Raw genomic sequence first — 17,328 nt, forward strand, 5'->3', positions numbered from 1 at the left:
GAGTGAGCGTTTAGGCCAGAGGGGGCTGGAAGAAGCCCCAGGTATGTATGAATTTTTGTTTTTGTGCCATCTCAGGTTCTCTTTAAAACCTCCCTGGAGGTATGATTATTTCCAGATTGTATTGTCTAAATGCAGTGCAATTAATTTCTCAAGCTTTTATACCCTAAAAATAATACTGCTAGATAGATCAGCAGCAGCCCTGCACTTTACACACCTCTCATGGATCCAGCTTGGGATTAGCCAAGTCCCGAGCCTGAGGTTACCGCTAAGGAGGTTCATTTCTGTTCTCTTACTTTGTTTTTATGTTTACATTAAAAAAAACAAGTAAGTTTTATGATCCGATTATGATCAGATCACAGAATGCTAGGCACACCTTAAACTACTGGAGACCACACAGGGATATTTTCATTGGTGTGCTGCGGTTCAGATGAATACCAGTGTTATTCATTCATACTGAATGATAACAATCGATCCATTCAAAGTATTTATGTGTGGTGAATTTCGCACGAGGTCCTGATTTTGGTGCTTCTGCTAACGATCCCATTGGCAGACCCTCATTGTGCTGTTGCTGCATTTAAATGTGCGCCAACACATTTGCTTTTCCCTTACCACCAAGGATCGTTGTTTTCCGACGACCGTGTGTATGGAGCCTAATGTGTGTATGGAGATGCAGAGGCATGTTCCCTGCTCCATGACATGCCTATGTGTCTTCTTGGTGCCACTCTCTGCCCTCCCCACATCTACACATATATACTGACATTGAGCTTGTTGTGAGCCTAATAGGGGAAGGGCTGTCCTTTTAGGGCCCGTTTCCACTATTGCGTTGCAAAATCGCTGCGGCAAAATTCGCAAGCGGATGCAAATTTTGCGCGCATGTGCATGCGAATTTCGTGCGAATTCGCATGAAAATTCGCATGGCTGACGATATATGCGAATTTAACCATGGCAATGCCGGTGTGCTTTTCCATTGATTTCATGCGAATTCGCATGAAAATTCACATACCAAAACAGCATGCGAATTCCCTATTAAATACATTAGCGGCGATTCGCCTGCATTCCACACGCAAGCAAATTCTCATGGCTCTGCTGTGCAGAAAAATCCTGCACAGGAAAACGCACAGGAAAACTGACAAGTGGAAACAGGCCCATTCACTTGTATTGGCTATGCGAATCTGCATGCAGGAAACTCATGCAGATTCGCGATAGTGGAAACGGGCTCTTAAAGTGGACCCAAACCAAACATTTTTTAATTAAAAATATTTAGTTGCACCACTCTAACACATACAAAGATAAATAAACACTCCTTCAAACCTATGATCATTTCAGTGCATGCTTTTCACCCTTCTCTTTTCATAGCTAGGGTTATACTGGGGGCAGCCATTAGCAATTCCTCCATTGCCAGACACCATCTACTCCACCAGATTGCCGGAAAAATCCCGGCAATTTGAAAAGGAAGGGAGGGGTTCCTCCAATAAATGTAAAATATTTTATATTTGACATCATGCAGCTGAAAAAAGGCTGCTATTTATTATTATAACTTAGAAAATAGATTTCTGAAATCTTGTATTCTTAATTTGGGTCCACTTTAAGAGAAGCAGTCTGACTTAAAGGACTTACGAGGCGAAATTAAGAAAAAAAGTTAATCACCTGCCTCATCTTTTAAAGGCACGGAGGACGCCGTCCGCGCCGATCCGCCGGGTCCCCCGGGCCGGCTGCCGACCCCACGGCCCAGGTCGGCCTCTCCTGCCTCTCGTAAAATGGCCGCACTCGCGGCTATGCGGACTGCGCAGCCAGAGCAAGCGGCCATTTTACGAGAGGCAGGAGAGCCTGACCCGGGCCGTGGGGTCGGCAGCCGGCCCGGGGGGCTAATGAGCGGGGGGACCCGGCGGATTGGCACGGAGGGCGCCCTCCGTGCCTTAAAAGATGAGGCAGGTGATTCACTTTTTTTCTTAATTCCGCCTCGTAAGTCCTTTAACGCCCTCTCTGGGGTTAGGAATGCCCCTTTCCAGCCTCTATCACACCCCTTTCACACCTCTCTGTGCCCCTTCACTGCCTCTCCCCGCCCCTTCACCACCTCTCTGATGAGAAGTAGAGAGTTGATACAACTGCAGCATTTTAACCCCAGGGTCACAGATATTTTTCCAAAAACGACTATTCAAAAAAAAAAAAATAAAAAAAAAATGCAGGTGCAGCAGTAAGTGACTTTACCTGATGTAATGTTTACTGTAATACTCCTTAGGACCAGATCCCGATCAATTTCAACATGAAATTTATTGGGAATCAGCCTAGTGATGCCCCCTCCAGCGATGTCCCCCCTAGTGTGCCCTATTCCCCGTGTCTCCGTGCTATATCCTCTGCCCACATACACACGCGTCCCACGTGGTTGCCATCGTATATGCAGGTGTCACACATGCGCCCATGTACAATACATTGGTAAAAACAAGGGACGAGTGTACTTGAGGAAGGTAAATTATTCATGCACGGGGCAAAAGGATATCGCACGCAGTTACCACCGCGCACCCAATCAAACATTTCAGGCCCGACATTTTGAAGCATATCTGATCGATACATGCGACCAATTTTAGGCCGAAATAGGTCGCATTGTCGATCGGGAATGACTTGGCAGCACAGATTTTCAGAAGACTCTTGAATCAAATGGTCGATCAGCTGCCAAGTCACCTGATGTATGGCGTACTCAAGGGGCCTTTCACATAGGAGCTGCTCTCCTGCTTGTTAGAGCCCAGTACCGGCACTGTACAGGTTGCCCCCCGAGCGAGATCTGAGGGCTGCCAAAACAGCCGACATGTCGCGTTCCTCCACAGCCCAGTAATGCCACAGTGTGTGAACACTTGACATACGTAGTGTTGCAACCTCTGCGATTCGGCTGCATTTAAATTGCACCCACATTGCACTGGTGGGCAGCAGCCGCATGTCTGAAAGGGGCCTTACAGCCAAAGAGTGAGTTAGGCTTGGTTCACACATAAATCTGTACATTTCTGATTCAGTCCGGTCCTGTTTTGTATCAGTTTTCTGTGGGTGCGTTCACACATAAAAGGTGTACAGTTCCAATCCTGTCAGGTACAAAGGATAGAAAATGAATGCAAAACTAACAGGACAAGACTGGACCAGAAATGTACAAATTTATGAGTGAACCAAACCAAAAGGTATTTGTGATAATTCAGCTTAAGGGGAGCTACTTGGTTTTACACGATGCATCGCTCCTAAGCAAGTAAACTTAGAGAAAAGGGCCCGTTCACACTGCACGAGTTTCCAGCCGCGTTTTGGAAACGCGTGCAGGAGGCAGACACGCACAACATCAAACAGTGCATAGAGTGCACTGTCTGATGTTGACACTGCATGCGTTCCCTGACCTGTGCGGTCCGGGAACGCATGCTGCACGCAGATTTTGTAAAAACGCGCGGCTGTCCCATTCACTTTTCAGTGATAGGATCAGCCACGCAACGCACACAAACGCGGATGGCGTGCGTTCGTACGCGTTGCGTTCCGCACGCATGGCCATCCGCATTTGTGATCTGAACGGGACCTGAGGCTTCCCCCTCCCGAGGCAAGTGTCCCCCAGAGGTTTTTTTTTTTTTTTTTTAATACAGAGTCTCTTTAAGCCAGGCTCACGTGCAGAGCCGGTGGTGTATAACAAGCCAATAGCTTATAAAATTTACAGAACCACATCAGCCCAACATGCATACAGTCTGTTTTCAGTCCGTTGGACCTCATCAGTGCATGACAGGGATTGATATGGCTCTGTTGCATAGGGCTTGGACAAGTGCAACAAAATACACAAGTAGCTCACGGTGACCCAGAACCACTTGGTCTCTTTTTTGTCTCCAATATTTACCTAGTGGTTCTGGGTCACCCTGAGCTACTTGGACATTCTGTCACAAAGCATTTATTGCTTGATCTAGCCACATACAAAGATTACATATCTCTGTCAGCTGAATAGGTGATGTGACTGCGTCGGATGATATTCTTTTCAGTGACCCCCCTGCACAAATATAGTCGCTCAGTTCTGTGCCCAGCAGCCAATCCCCAAAGAGAAAGTGGATGAGATAACAAAAAGAAACTTGAAGTGTACCAGAGGTGAGGAAAAAAAACCTAAATTCATACATACGTGGGGCTTCCTCCAGCCCCCTCGGCACTGTGCTCCGCCTCCTCGATCTTCTGTAAGGGGTCCCGGTATCTTTGGCCAGTCGGCGCATTCACAGAGAGGTCATTTGTGCTCCCCTATCTCGCTCCCACGGCCAGGAGAGTTCTGCACCTGCACAATAGTACTGCACAGGTGCAGAAAGCTCACGGCGACGGGAGCGCGGCGGGCAGGCACGTGCGGACGGGCCGCGCATGTGCAGTAAGCCCCGTCTGCTGAAGATACCGGGAGCATTTACGGAAAATCCAGGATGCGGAGGATGGCGCTGAGTGAGCGTTTAGGCCAGAGGGGGCTGGAAGAAGCCCCAGGTATGTATGAATTTTTGTTTTTGTGCCATTTCAGGTTCTCTTTAAAACCTCCCTGGAGGTATGATTATTTCCAGATTGTATTGTCTAAATGCAGTGCAATTAATTTCTCAAGCTTTTATACCCTAAAAATAATACTGCTAGATAGATCAGCAGCAGTCCTACACATTACACACCTCTCATGGATCCAGCTTGGGATTAGCCAAGTCCCGAGCCTGAGGTTACCGCTAAGGAGGTTCATTTCTGTTCTCTTACTTTGTTTTTATGTTTACATTAAAAAAAACAAGTAAGTTTTATGATCCGATTATGATCAGATCACAGAATGCTAGGCACACCTTGAACTACTGGAGACCACACAGGGATATTTTCATTGGTGTGCTGCGGTTCAGATGAATACCAGTGTTATTCATTCATACTAAATGATAACAATCGATCCATTCAAAGTATTTATGTGTGGTGAATTTCGCACCAGGTCCTGATTTTGGTGCTTCTGCGATCCCATTGGCAGACCCTCATTGTGCTGTTGCTGCATTTAAATGTGCGCCAACACATTTGCTTTTCCCTTACCACCAAGGATCGTTGTTTTCCGACGACCGTGTGTATGGAGCCTAATGTGTGTATGGAGACCGTGTGTATGGAGATACAGAGGCATGTTCCCTGCTCCATGACATGCCTATGTGTCTTCTTGGTGCCACTCTCTGCCCTCCCCACATACACACATATATACTGACATTGAGCTTGTTGGGAGCCTAATAGGGAAAGGGCTGTCCTTTTAGGGCCCGTTTCCACTATTGCGTTGCAAAATCGCTGCGGCAAAATTCGCAAGCGGATGCAAATTTCGCGCGCATGTGCATGCGAATTTTCGTGCGAATTCGCATGAAAATTCGCATGGCTGACGATATATGCGAATTTAACCATGGCAATGCCGGTGTGCTTTTCCATTGATTTCATGCGAATTCGCATGAAAATTCGCATACCAAAACAGCATGCAAATTCCCTATTAAATACATTAGCGGCGATTCGCCTGCATTCCACACGCAAGCAAATTCTGATGGCTCTGCTGTGCAGAAAAATCCTGCACAGGAAAACTGACAAGTGGAAACAGGCCCATTCACTTGTATTGGCTATGCGAATCTGCATGCAGGAAACTCATGCAGATTCGCGATAGTGGAAACGGGCTCTTAAAGTGGACCCAAACCAAACATTTTTTAATTAAAAATATTTAGTTGCACCACTCTAACACATACAAAGATAAATAAACACTCCTTCAAACCTATGATCATTTCAGTGCATGCTTTTCACCCTTCTCTTTTCATAGCTAGGGTTATACTGGGGGGCAGCCATTAGCAATTCCTCCATTGCCAGACACCATCTACTCCACCAATTTGCCGGAAAAATCCCGGCAATTTGAAAAGGAAGGGAGGGGTTCCTCCAATAAATGTAAAATATTTTATATTTGACATCATGCAGCTGAAAAAAGGCTGCTATTTATTATTATAACTTAGAAAATAGATTTCTGAAATCTTGTATTTTTAATTTGGGTCCACTTTAAGAGAAGCAGTCTGACTTAAAGGACTTACGAGGCGAAATTAAGGAAAAAAGTTAATCACCTGCCTCATCTTTTAAAGGCACGGAGGACGCCGTCCGCGCCGATCCGCCGGGTCCCCCGGGCCGGCTGCCGACCCCACGGCCCAGGTCGGGCTCTCCTGCCTCTCGTAAAATGGCCGCACTCGCGGCTATGCGGACTGCGCAGCCAGAGCAAGCGGCCATTTTACGAGAGGCAGGAGAGCCCGACCCGGGGGGCTAATGAGCGGGGTGACCCGGCGGATTGGCACGGAGGGCGCGGACGGCGTCCTCCGTGCCTTAAAAAATGAGGCAGGTGATTCACTTTTTTTCTTAATTCCGCCTCGTAAGTCCTCTAACGCCCTCTCTGGGGTTAGGAATGCCCCTTTCCAGCCTCTATCACACCCCTTTCACACCTCTCTGTGCCCCTTCACTGCCTCTCCCCGCCCCTTCACCACCTCTCTGATGAGAAGTAGAGAGTTGATACAACTGCAGCATTTTAACCCCAGGGTCACAGATATTTTTCCAAAAACGACTATTCAAAAAAAAAAAAAAAAAAAAAAAAAAAAAATGCAGGTGCAGCAGTAAGTGACTTTACCTGATGTAATGTTTACTGTAATACTCCTTAGGACCACTATCGCGAAAAAAGTAGGCAGTTAAAATCTGACAGAAACGACCGGTTTTGGGCCAGTCCATCTCCTCATGGGGGATTCTCATGGTTTTCTTTGTTTTCAACAGAATTTCCTGAACAGCAGGTCCAAAGTCTAACTGTCAAAATGTGCAAGTGAGTAGGGAGGCTGGCTGGTATCTTACTATTTTGGCAGTTAAATTGCTGTTTAGGAAATGCTGTTGAAAACAAAGAAAACCCTGAGCATCCCCCATGAGGAGATGGACTGGCCCAAAACCGGTCAGTTCTGTCAGACTTCAACTGCCTACATTTTTCGCGATAGTGGTCCTTTAAAGTGAACCAGAGACGAAGCACCCTCATGTATTTTACCATGTACTGTATATCAGTGGGAACATTAGAGAAAACACCTACCATGCTTTCTGTTTCATTCTGCACTGCACAGCTTGCTTCTTATGAACCCTGATAAAATCCCCGACTGAGCATTCAGCCTGGCTTTGCTATAATGACTCAGCTATAATGATTCCTGAGCAGAGACAGCAGGGGGCAGGCTTGGGCTTGAAAAGACATAGGAGAAGACAGACTGGGCTATAAATATTCCTGAGCAAAGCCAGACTGAATGCTCAGAAAGGGCTGGTGCACACCGAGCGGCTTTTTGGGCGTTTTCAGATCCGCTTGCGGCTGCGGATCTGCTTGGTCAATGTATCTCAATGGGGTGGTGCACACCAGAGCGGCAGGCGTTTTGCAGAAACGAAAAATGCCTGGGTGAGGCATTTTTTGGATTGCGGATGCGTTTCTGCCTCAATGTTAAGTATAGGAAAAACGCAAACCGCTCTGAAAAACGGCACTTCAGAGCGGTTTTGCAGGCGTTTTTGTTACAGAAGCTGTTCAGTAACAGCTTTACTGTAACAATATATGAAATCTACTATACTGAAAACCGCAGCAGCAATCCGCAAAACGCTAGCAAACCGCCTCATAAAAATAAAAAAAAGCGTTTAAAAATCTGCTAGCGTTTTGCGGATCTGCTAGCGGGTTTTGGTGTGCACCAGCCCTTAGGGATGTTATAAGAAGCAAGCTGTGCAGTGCAGAATGAAACAGAAAGCATGGTAGGTGTTTTCTCTAATGTTCCCACTGATATATATGGTAAAATACATGAGGGTGCTTTATCTCTGGTTCTCTTTAAGTCAATATAGGACATACATCTGAAGAATCATTCAGCTTTGATAAAAACATACACATAGAATATTTCAATTATTTCTGTTTTATATAAGGTAAATAATCATGTGACATACAATGAGCTCCTGGTACTTCTTCTTTAAGGACTGGTGTCTCTCCCGCAGCTGGTTTGCCATCAGCTTGAATTGATCCCTTTCCTGCTGACATGTGTCCAGTTCTTTGGAGAGGATAAGTAATGCTTCTTTCTTGCTTTCCAGCTTCCTTTTATACACCAGGTACTGTGGAAAACCAGAGAGAGACAGGTTAACACATCCATCAAAATGTACTTCATTTCTTTACACTCCAACTGTTCACAAGAAGCCTTGTCAGCCACACCACTAATTCTTTTATGTTGCTATAGTATGGTATGGTATGTATTACAGATGTGCGTAATACTGCCAACCTAGCTTTAGTAGCCTTAAAACGGAGGTGCTGCCATATTTATTTCCTTTTAAAAAATACCAGTTGCTTAGCAGTCCTGCCGATCTTTTTAGCTGCAGTGGTGGCTGAATCGCACACCTGAAACAAGCATGCAGCTAATCAGATCGGTTCTGCATGCTTGTTCGGGGTCTATGGCTATAAGTATTAGAGGCAGAAAATAAACAGGACAGACAAGCAAATCTGCATTGTTTAAAGGAAATAAATATCTCATCCTCTATATTCAGCTTACTTCAGTTTCTCTTGAGGCTAGGTTCATGGTGGGACTTTATAGTTGAACTTTAAAAATATTTATAACCCAGAATTGCGCACTGCAATGAAAAATCTATGCGCCAGAGTGCACATGTTGCGTTGAACTTGCTACTTGCTGGCTGGATAGTGTACTGGTTAAGGGCTCTGCCTCTGACACAGGAGACCTGTGTTCGAATCTCGGCTCTGCCTGTTCAGTAAGCCAGCACCTATTCAGCAGTAGACCTCAGGCAAGTCTAACAAACACTGCTACTGCCTATAGAGCGCGCCCTAGTGGCTGCAGCTCTGGCGCTTTGAGTCCGCCAGGAGAAAAGCGCGATATAAGTTAGTCTTTTGTCTTACTTTAGGCTAAAGTAGTGCATGCAGTGCATTAAAACTATCTATTGCAGACTTTACAATGTTTGCACATGCACAGTAATGCCTATAGCAGGTGCCGAAATTAAAAATATAATCAACACTCATCCATTACTTTTGTGGTTTTAATAGTACAGGCACAATAAAAGACATAAGTAAGCAAAAAAAAAAAATAAGATAAAAAACACACCACATAAATAGACAATGTAGTAATAGAGAAAGCGCTGTGCACCAAAGCGTATGCTTGCAAATTTATTTCCATAGGATCACATACAGACAGCACAAGTGGGGGCATAACTGATGGCCTAACAGCCATTTCGCGGGATAAGCAGCCCTTTTCTTCAGAGAGAGGTCTCTGAGGAAGCGGGCTGATTATCCTGCGAAACAGCCGTTAGGCCATCCGTTCCGTCCGTCCGTCCCCCCCCCCCCCCCACCCCAGCGCTTCTGCTGTCTGTATGTGATCCTGTGGAAATAAATATGCACGCATACGCTTTGGTGCACAACGCTTTCTTCTCTATTACTACACTGGAAATTTGCAAGCTGGGAGCACACTGCAGCTGAGCAATCCAGGTCACACTGCATTTAGCCAACATTGAGTGCGAGCTCTCTCTCTTTCGCCGCTCTTCTTTACATAATTACACAAATTACTGTGTGCTTTTTATCTGCACAGCACATGCGCTGTTATGGTCGTAACATTGGTGGTTTAAAAATGTAAATGATAAAAATCTGCCGTACCTAATTATGACCTAACCATATATGCCATTCCGCAATGCGATTTAAAGTGCGTCAAAGCAATATGTTTTGTGCGACTCTGCATTGCGATTCTGCGCTGCACCTATAACGTCGCACCAAAGAGCAACGTTCTACTGTGAACTTAGCCTTAATGTACCCATGTACTTATAGATTGCCACCTGATGGTTGCTTACTTATGTCCAGACGGAAGGAGGAAGCGCGGTAGTGAGTCGTGGAACATGGACAACACTTTGCCTGTGACGCGAATGGAAGGCAGAGGATCCCATGGACTAATATGGGTAAGTTAAGCCCCGTCTTCCGTGGTCACATCTGGCGTAATCAAACTTGATTACAATTTCAATTCCGAGTAGCTACGAACTTGTAGCTACCCGGACGCCTATAGCTGATTGTTGGGTCCCCTAAAGAAGACTAGTGCCAAACAATCAGCTAGAGCACTCCTAGGATTGTTTCATTCATCACCCATCTACTGTCTATTCTGGTCTTAAAAACATTTATTGATCTCTTTATTTTGACAGCTATTGGCTACAAATCAACAATACACATATCCAAACATAAATGTACGCAAGTCAACAGGAGTTACATATATGGGAAAAAGTGAAGCCAAGCTATGGAGATATTGATTTGATTATGACAATACCTCTCCAGTAGCTTTGAATTTAATTTGTAGGAACAAGAATTAGCGGAGGGTGAGCTAGAAGATTGCATGAAGCTAATGGTTAATTATACAAACTGTCATTTCATTAAATGTTGGCCATGCACAAAATTCAAGCCAATCCTATTATTTGTAGATCCCAAATGTGGAGGGAGAGGTAAGGACACGAAAGGTAGGGGACCAGAGTTCAGCTGTGGGTTTAGAGGACCTTTGAGGGGTAGTAGGCCAGAGAGAAAAAGTGAGTTTTGAGGGCTTTTTTGAAGATGTTGAAAGAGGGGGCTGCCCTAATGGGTGGAGGTAGGGAGTTCCATAGTGTTGGAGCAGCTCTCCAACACTATGAACTTAAAAACCCAAATTAAATTTACCCCTTTTTCTTCTCAGAGATAGGATTTCTTTTGGTGGTATTTGATTGCTGCTGCTATTTGTATTTTTTTTTTATATGAATAAAAAAGTAGCATTTTTTAAAATGTATATTTTTTTTATTCCCCCAGCCCCTTTAATTTGGCCCTAGACTATGATACATACATTACACTCTATACATACATAGACATATGACTATGGTAGGGATTAGATTGTGAGCCCCTCAGAGGGACAGTTAAGTGACAAGGCAATCTTTTGTACAGTGCTGTGCAAGATCACAGCGCTATAGAAATGTTTTTTTTTTTAAATTATAGATATAAACGAAACAGCCTGCCAGCGCCACTCACGGGCTGGAAGGCCGATTGCTGTTCCCTGCTGCTTTTACAGATGGATGCTCACGCAAGCTCCCGTCAAATCTCGCTCCTCGCGAGATGCTGAGGAGCAATGCAGTCACTCTGCGGCCACCAATCTTCTACTTTGTGAGCTGTCACAGCAGGCTGATGGCTGCAGGTGTGCAGTGTATAGTATACATGACAAGACAATGCAAACTGTAATACTGTATACATGACACAGGGTGCGGCATTAGCAGTACAGCATACCCCCTCTATATGAAGAGATGCGCAGGGTTTAAAGAGACTCTGAAGCGAATATAAATTTACTTTAATATGCAGTCATATTAATTAGTATAACCGCTGCTATAACGCCGCTATCCCGCAGCAAAACGAGGCGTTTATACCCCCAAATCCCCCCCTGCAAAATCCACGACTTTCTTTGTCGTGGATTTTGCTGCTCATGGAGGCAGAGCTTTCAGCTGCAGCTCTGCCTCCATGCACGTCACTCGCTGCACGGATCTCCGCCTCTCCCCCGCCCCTCTCTGTGAAGGCAGATTGGGAGAGGGAGAGGCGGCGATCAGCGGTGATTGACGCGCTGAGAGGCAGAGCTACAGCCATAAGCTCTGCCTCATCAGGAAGCGCTCCCCGGAGGTAGGAGAGGGGATTTGGGGGGTATAAACCCCTTGTTTTGCCGCGGGATAGCGGCATTTTAGCAGGGGTTATACTGCCGTTAAAGTAAATTTAGACTCGCTTCAGAGTCTCTTTAATAGTGCAGTGATCTGCAAACTTGGCTCTCCAGCTGTTAAGGAACTACAATTCCCACAATGCCTTGCATGACAGCCACAGTCATGATTCATAAAGGCAAATGAATTGTGGGACTTGTAGTTCCTTAACAGCAGGAGAGCCAAGTTTGCAGATCACTGTAGTAGTGTATACATCACATAGGGTGCAGCATTAGCAGTACAGGATACACGCCCCATATGGAGATATGTGCAGTGTGAAATACTGTGTAAATGCCATAGAGTGCAGCATTAGCATCAGAGAACACCCACCTATGTATGGAGAGATGTGCAGTGTGTATATACACATGACATAAGGGCGCTAGTCTACTCTAGGAGACCTCATCGGGGCACTATGCTAACATAATTGGGTGGTTGGCACTCTCAAAGTTTTAGGTTTCAGATAGGTTGTAGTAAACTATGGCCATCCACACTATTTGTCCAATCACAACGCTTCATGCTGTAGATGGTGCTGTGATTGGAGAACTGTCCCCTATGCAGTTTCCTGCTGGGTCCCCTAAAGTAGACTAGCACCAAGGAATATAATATAAGATAGATAGATAGATAGATAGATAGATAGATAGATAGATAGATAGATAGATAGATAGATAGATAGATGTGCAGTGTGTACAGTGGGGTGACAGGACTGTGAAGGTATTAATTGTGATAATATTGCAGCCAAACAAAATGATATGCTTATACTAAACCACTAACATTGCAATGATGAATTGTCTGGTTTATCACTTGCTGGTATATACCATGAAACTGGGCTTCTGATTATACATCATATAAATGTATTGTAAGTAACGGTTTATGATTGTGCTGCAGCCAAGTAAGGAACAATATATGCATATCCCCTTTCAAGCAATATTGATATCTTGCACTGCTTGTTCTATCATCTGTCGGTCTGAGCTCACAGTATCCCTGGTGTTTAGGACGTATTGAAATCAGGAACATGAACTGAACTTGTTCTTAAAGGGCAACAATGCAATATGCTATTGGCTGCCACAATAGCATTAGGTGCATGTGCAGAGTGCTTAGAGTATGTATGTGGTTTCGACAAATTGTAGCGACGCTGGCCAGCAACATGCAGCTAGTGTGAACCCTGCCACTTGCTCATGTTTTTAACAATGTTTGTTGTCACCTTTTTGTACTATTAACATTATTTAGTATTACACGTTATACCATAGTATTGCTGCTAAATTTTGAGACTAGTGCGTACAGTGTTGCCCATAATTATGCATGCCCCTGACAAATTTGGAATTAAAGTTACTTTTTTTTTAACCAGGAAGTAGATTTTTGATAGGAAATAACATAGGTGTCTTCCAAAAGATAAGACAATAGTACTAGAGGCATTATTGTGGGGAAAAAAAAAAACATTTCTCAGCTTTTATTTACATTTAAATAAAAAGTGTCCAGTCCAAAAGTATTCATACTTTTCAGTCTCTGGGAAAAATCTAAAATGTTTTTTCCCCACAATAATGCCTCTTGTACATTATCTTATCTTTTGGGAGACACCTTTGTCATTTCCCGTCAAAAAATTACTTGCTGGTTGAACAAAAGTAACTAAGACAAAATTTGCCAGGGGTATGAATAATTATGGGAAGCACTGTATATATACATATGAGATAAGGACATAGGATTGCAGAATTAGCAGCAGAGGACTTTCCCCCCATGTATAGAGAGATGTGCAGCGTGTGTATATACATAAGGACACCTGCATTAGCAACAGAGGACGGAGCAGTGCTTTTCAGCGCTGCTAGATTTGGGCGCAGCCGGCGCCTCCATAGACTTCAATAGGAATCACTCCTATTGCAGCGCTCAGTGAGTAACGTCGGCTCCGTCAGAAGACAGAGCCGAGGTTGCTGAAAAACATAATAATTCGGCCTCCAGCAATCGCTGGAAGCCGAATTATTTCATTCCCCCACTATTCATGGCGGCCTGGAGGGGGAATAGTAATTAAAACGGCCCGGACTTGTGCAGAAGCAGGACCAGCCATATACCGCTGTATCCTGCGCCCAAGTCTACCGGCGACGATTTCAAATGTACTCACAGAGGACATCCCCTTGGTATGCAGAGATGTGCAGTATGTATATACAGTACATGACATAAGGACAGTCATAGGATGCAGCAGAGGTTATCCCCCTCAGTATGGAGAGAAGTGCATATACATCACAACATGGGGTACAGCACACAGACAAGCCTGTATGGAGAGATGTGCAGTGTGTATATATACATCACATGGGGTGCGCATCACACAGGGTGCAGCCTGTATGGAGAGATGTGCAGTATGTATATACAGTACATGACATAAGGACAGTCATAGGATGCAGCAGAGGTTATCCCCCTCAGTATGGAGAGAAGTGCATATACATCACAACATGGGGTACAGCACACAGACAAGCCTGTATGGAGAGATGTGCAGTGTGTATATATACATCACATGGGGTGCGCATCACACAGGGTGCAGCCTGTATGGAGAGATGTGCAGTATGTATATACAGTACATGACATAAGGACAGTCATAGGATGCAGCAGAGATTATCCCCCTCAGTATGGAGAGAAGTGCATATACATCACAACATGGGGTACAGCACACAGACAAGCCTGTATGGAGAGATGTGCAGTGTGTGTATATACATCACATGTGGTGCGCATCACACAGGGTGCAGCCTGTATGGAGAGATGTGCAGTGTGTATACATAACACGGTGCGGCACACAGGCAGCCTGTATGGAGAGATGTGCAGTGTGTATACATAACACGGTGCGGCACACAGGCACCTTGTAGGGAGAGATGTGCAGCGTGTATACATAACACGGTGCGGCACACAGGCAGCCTGTATGGAGAGATGTGCAGTGTGTATACATAACACGGTGCGCATCACACAGGGTGCAGCCTGTATGGAGAGATGTGCAGTGTGTATACATAACACGGTGCGGCACACAGGCAGCCTGTATGGAGAGATGTGCAGTGTGTATACATAACACGGTGCGGCACACAGGCACCTTGTAGGGAGAGATGTGCAGCGTGTATACATAACACGGTGCGGCACACAGGCAGCTTGTAGGGAGAGATGTGCAGTGTGTATACATAACACGGTGCGGCACACAGGCAGCTTGTAAGGAGAGATGTGCAGTGTGTATACATAACACGGTGCGGCACACAGGCAGCTTGTAGGGAGAGATGTGCAGCGTGTATACATAACACGGTGCGGCACACAGGCAGCTTGTAGGGAGAGATGTGCAGTGTGTATACATAACACGGTGCGGCACACAGGCAGCTTGTAGGGAGAGATGTGCAGCGTGTATATATAACACGGTGCGGCACACAGGCAGCTTGTAGGGAGAGATGTGCAGTGTGTATACATAACACGGTGCGGCACACAGGCAGCTTGTAGGGAGAGATGTGCAGTGTGTATACATAACACGGTGCGGCACACAGGCAGCTTGTAGGGAGAGATGTGCAGTGTGTATACATAACACGGTGCGGCACACAGGCAGCCTGTATGGAGAGATGTGCAGTGTGTATACATAACACGGTGCGGCACACAGGCAGCTTGTAGGGAGAGATGTGCAGTGTGTATACATAACACGGTGCGGCACACAGGCAGCTTGTAGGGAGAGATGTGCAGCGTGTATATATAACACGGTGCGGCACACAGGCAGCTTGTAGGGAGAGATGTGCAGTGTGTATACATAACACGGTGCGGCACACAGGCAGCTTGTAGGGAGAGATGTGCAGTGTGTATACATAACACGGTGCGGCACACAGGCAGCCTGTATGGAGAGATGTGCAGTGTGTATACATAACACGGTGCGGCACACAGGCAGCTTGTAGGGAGAGATGTGCAGTGTGTATACATAACACGGTGCGGCACACAGGCAGCTTGTAGGGAGAGATGTGCAGTGTGTATACATAACACGGTGCGGCACACAGGCAGCCTGTATGGAGAGATGTGCAGTGTGTATACATAACACGGTGCGGCACACAGGCAGCCTGTATGGAGAGATGTGCAGTGTGTATACATAACACGGTGCGGCACACAGGCAGCCTGTAGGGAGAGATGTGCAGTGTGTATACATAACACGGTGCGGCACACAGGCAGCTTGTAGGGAGAGATGTGCAGTGTGTATACATAACACGGTGCGGCACACAGGCAGCTTGTAGGGAGAGATGTGCAGTGTGTATACATAACACGGTGCGGCACACAGGCAGCCTGTATGGAGAGATGTGCAGTGTGTATACATAACACGGTGCGGCACACAGGCAGCTTGTAGGGAGAGATGTGCAGTGTGTATACATAACACGGTGCGGCACACAGGCAGCCTGTATGGAGAGATGTGCAGCGTGTATACATAACACGGTGCGGCACACAGGCAGCCTGTATGGAGAGATGTGCAGCGTGTATACATAACACGGTGCGGCACACAGGCAGCCTGTATGGAGACATGTGCAGTGTGTATACATAACACGGTGCGGCACACAGGCACCTTGTAGGGAGAGATGTGCAGCGTGTATACATAACACGGTGCGGCACACAGGCAGCTTGTAGGGAGAGATGTGCAGTGTGTATACATAACACGGTGCGGCACACAGGCAGCTTGTAGGGAGAGATGTGCAGCGTGTATACATAACACGGTGCGGCACACAGGCAGCTTGTAGGGAGAGATGTGCAGTGTGTATACATAACACGGTGCGGCACACAGGCAGCTTGTAGGGAGAGATGTGCAGCGTGTATACATAACACGGTGCGGCACACAGGCAGCCTGTATGGAGAGATGTGCAGTGTGTATACATAACACGGTGCGGCACACAGGCAGCCTGTATGGAGAGATGTGCAGTGTGTATACATAACACGGTGCGGCACACAGGCAGCTTGTAGGGAGAGATGTGCAGTGTGTATACATAACACGGTGCGGCACACAGGCAGCCTGTATGGAGAGATGTGCAGTGTGTATACATAACACGGTGCGGCACACAGGCAGCCTGTATGGAGAGATGTGCAGTGTGTATACATAACACGGTGCGGCACACAGGCAGCTTGTAGGGAGAGATGTGCAGTGTGTATACATAACACGGTGCGGCACACAGGCAGCCTGTATGGAGAGATGTGCAGTGTGTATACATAACACGGTGCGGCACACAGGCAGCTTGTAGGGAGAGATGTGCAGTGTGTATACATAACACGGTGCGGCACACAGGCAGCCTGTATGGAGAGATGTGCAGTGTGTATACATAACACGGTGCGGCACACAGGCAGCTTGTAGGGAGAGATGTGCAGTGTGTATACATAACACGGTGCGGCACACAGGCAGCTTGTAGGGAGAGATGTGCAGTGTGTATACATAACACGGTGCGGCACACAGGCAGCCTGTATGGAGAGATGTGCAGTGTGTATACATAACACGGTGCGGCACACAGGCAGCCTGTATGGAGAGATGTGCAGTGTGTATACATAACACGGTGCGGCACACAGGCAGCCTGTAGGGAGAGATGTGCAGTGTGTATACATAACACGGTGCGGCACACAGGCAGCTTGTAG

At 46.2% G+C, this 17,328-nt stretch overlaps 1 protein-coding gene across 3 annotated transcripts in view; it reads right to left on the reverse strand.

The window, feature by feature from the left end:
• The window catches only part of CCDC149 (coiled-coil domain containing 149), a 112,815-nt gene that overhangs the window by 83,099 nt on the left and 12,388 nt on the right, over positions 1-17,328 (reverse strand). For all 3 annotated transcript variants that reach the window (XM_068278173.1, XM_068278182.1, XM_068278192.1), the window contains exon 2: positions 7,945-8,106. In XM_068278173.1, coding sequence (XP_068134274.1) covers positions 7,945-8,106 — 162 coding nt within the window. The remainder of the gene's footprint in view (positions 1-7,944; positions 8,107-17,328) is intronic.

Source organism: Hyperolius riggenbachi, chromosome 1, assembly GCF_040937935.1.
Source record: "Hyperolius riggenbachi isolate aHypRig1 chromosome 1, aHypRig1.pri, whole genome shotgun sequence".
NCBI classification, from domain to species: domain Eukaryota; kingdom Metazoa; phylum Chordata; class Amphibia; order Anura; family Hyperoliidae; genus Hyperolius; species Hyperolius riggenbachi.